Source organism: Plasmopara halstedii, assembly GCF_900000015.1.
Source record: "Plasmopara halstedii genome assembly, contig: Scaffold_1583, whole genome shotgun sequence".
Taxonomy (NCBI): domain Eukaryota; phylum Oomycota; class Peronosporomycetes; order Peronosporales; family Peronosporaceae; genus Plasmopara; species Plasmopara halstedii.
This window is the reverse complement of record NW_020188494.1, coordinates 263570-266664: the sequence shown is the minus strand read 5'-3', so window position 1 is coordinate 266664 and position 3095 is coordinate 263570. Positions and strand designations below refer to the sequence as shown.

General features: G+C 49.4%; 1 protein-coding gene across 1 annotated transcript; it reads right to left on the bottom strand.

Annotated features, from left to right (window-relative positions):
* Positions 1–215: 215 nt before the first annotated feature.
* PHALS_01647 (atpdependent dna helicase) lies at positions 216–2661 on the bottom strand (the record flags this gene model as incomplete). Its single annotated transcript, XM_024716077.1, has 2 exons — positions 216–324; positions 383–2661. 2 exons carry the CDS (start codon positions 2659–2661, stop codon positions 216–218), a joined length of 2388 nt encoding a protein of 795 aa, XP_024581712.1.
* Between the last annotated feature and the right edge of the window lie 434 nt (positions 2662–3095).

The window sequence follows — 3095 nt, the reverse complement described above, 5'->3', positions numbered from 1 at the left end:
AACAATCACTACACCAACATCTCAAGCGAATAAACTGAAATACTGGTCATTGCATCACCTCCATCCTTGCACATTTTCGTTGTACCGACTTTGGTTAGTATTTTCATTCTGATTAGGCCCGAATCCACCCACAGAAAGGCCATGCAGCTTGCATAGTATACAAGGACTGTCTTGACAGCCAATCTGGTGCAGCCTACACCACTCGCTGTCCATACTCACAGCGTATTTGTCGCAGAAATCGTGACGACATCTCGGGGCCATTGCGTGATTTGAGCAACCACTAAAATTTCGCTCAGCACTGTACATGCAGCCTTCATACGCGCACTGTTGACGAAACGCATGAAAGTCGCAATACTGTTGATGGCTAACAAGGTTTTCGCACTCCGGCTGCCAGCAAAAGGTCGCTTTGGAGTGCGCTAAGCATAAAAGTGTGCCATTACAAGCTACTTGCGAGCAGTTGGCAAATTGACAAGTGGTAATGGGCTGAGCAAACACAGTCTGAGGAACTGCATGGACGTAGTTGCTGAGCGGACCACTCATCGATGCTTCTAGCTGCGACTTAGAGACAGGATAGTCTTCTTGCAGGCGGTGATGACGCTTGCACATGTGCTGCTTTTGAGCCTGCTTACCACACCCTTCCACCTTGCAATAATATTTCTTGACCTTGCTAGAGGCAGAAGAATTTGATTGCTTATCGTCGGCGGCAGCAGCAGCAACTGCTGCTGCCTCCGCCAGCTCCTGTTCATGCTGTATTTGTTGAGCTTGAGACTCTAGTTTCAAATTGTCGACCGATATTAGTCCTGTTCGAAAGGCCCGAAGATGCGCAGAACATAGTCCACCACGAACAGAACCTTGTTCACAGTCGCTCACGCGGCACAGTAAGGACTTGCTATCAGAATGAATAGCACTTCCACTCGTTGCGTTGTGCATGTATCCAACTGATGGGGTCAGACTTATCGGCGTCGCAAGCGACGAAAAGAGCCGCTGACATGCCTCACAGTAATCTTGGCCATAACTCTCTCGATCACACATTGGATTCGTGCACTTGGTGTGATTGCTTATACCCTCTGACAGGGGAAGGTCAGAGACTTGAGGATTTTCGCTTGATATTGCTTTTGCTACACTATTCGTATCATTGGAAAAGGGACCGCAACGCTTCTCGGCTGAAAACGAAGGGCCAAATCGAGCATGAGTCGATATAGAATTTTGGCTTTCTTTCATGTGCTCAGCACACAGTCCTTCAGCGTACGACAGCTTCCCACACCCTGGGTGTCCACAAGAAATTCGTTCGACAGTTCGACCATTGTCCCCACAACCGCCTCCTCTTGGTTTTTTTACATCCTTCTTATCTTTCACGACTAAGCCAGAGGTTCCAGCAGCTAAAGCATCTTTCTGTAAGTTATGTTTCTCAGAATAATGCGTCGTGCATAGTCGATCGCGCTGTGAGTTTTTTGAGCAATTTTCGTGTGTGCAACGCCGAATTTCTTTTTGCATTCGGCTCAATATGTCTTCAAAGGTATCCGTGGCTCCGGGTCGATCAGCTAGGTCCCGAGCCTGCTTAATGAGCAGGTTCCCGTGCGTTCGACACAAGTGATGACGCTGAGAATGCTTCGAACAGTCAGGATAACTGCACATGGTATACGCACTGTTGAGGCGTCGCTTATTAATGTGCGGTGGTAGACGTCCAGTAGCCATGAGTAGTTTTTCATGTCCACGACAATAGCCCCGACCTTGGTCATTCTTGAAACAGCCAGAGATTTTGCACACGGGTACATTCTGAGATCGTGCGTCCAAGATTTTCTGAAGTGCTTCTTTACCCTGTTCTGTGTGCGTGGCACACATAGCACCTCGGTCCATTGCCTTATCCCGACAGCCAGGAAAGCCACAGGGCGCGACAATGACGTGTCGATTACAGAACTTCCCGTATGACTGCGATACGCGAGCTCGGTTTGGGCAATCATGAAATTGGCATTTTTCACTCTTGTCTTTGAAGAGTTTGCCCGGCCGAAGATCGGATTTTGGTGGTGATTCGCTGAGTTGGGTAAACGCAGCATCTACGACAGCTTTCGTCGCGATATCTGATGAAGATGGATTTACCTTTTTTGTTTTCTTAGTATTCGTCACACGAGGCGGTGTTGACATCGTTGGTGTAACTGGTGGTCTCGATGGCATTGTCGATAGCGCTACAGGCGGGGGAAAAGCTTCCGAGCTTACAACTGCATTTTGATTCGACGATGTCATGCCTTCGTGAAAGGAATTGACGTCGAAATTCGTCATCGTCATCTCAGGCGGTCCATTCGACGGTGGCCTACCAGCATTCGAGTTTGAGTCGGCCTCCAGCATGCCTCCGAGCTCCTCCAGGTCCAAGCTGTTACCGTGTCGTCCCTGTTTTGTGTTGTAGCCTAAAGTGTCTAGCCCCGTTGGTGCCTGCCAATACATTCCCTGTGGTGGAAGGAGCAATTGCTGCATCGGCTGCTGTTGATGACTGTAATTTCGTAGAGAAGGCTCCATGGGCATAGGATACTGTAGATAGTTGGTCGCATGGAGGTGTTGGTGGTGTTGATAGGGGACTCCCAGATGGGACGAGAACGGAGTCATGAGCGGGCGTTGGGGCATGTCACCACTTCCGCTCGTGCTCTCCGCCTGCCGTCGCTGGTGCATCTTGAGGCTTCAATGGGGGAAGCCTTGAGCAATCAAGACGAGTGGACGGGTAGGTTTCACTGTGGCAAATCAATTCCGCGAGGGCGGGTGGACCAATTGTTTATCTTGGGTTCGGTATTCTTCGCGATAGTCTTTGGCAATTGGCCGAAATCCTCTGCGACGCGTGAAGGTTTCAGATCGGCTGTAAAAAAGCTGCATTGCACGTCCAGACTTCAAGAGATAGTCAACAAATTTTGGACTTTGCTACGCATGCAAGCTCGCTAGAGCCTATGTCACCTTAACTCGTATCGTATTTCGAATACATTTACGGGGAGAACACGAAAAAAATCGAACACAGATCGGCTCACTTAGGCTCCATACGGTGGCACCAGGTGAGCCATCATATGGCAGACGGCTGCTACCGTCACATGATTGCGCACCGTGTACAGTATTGG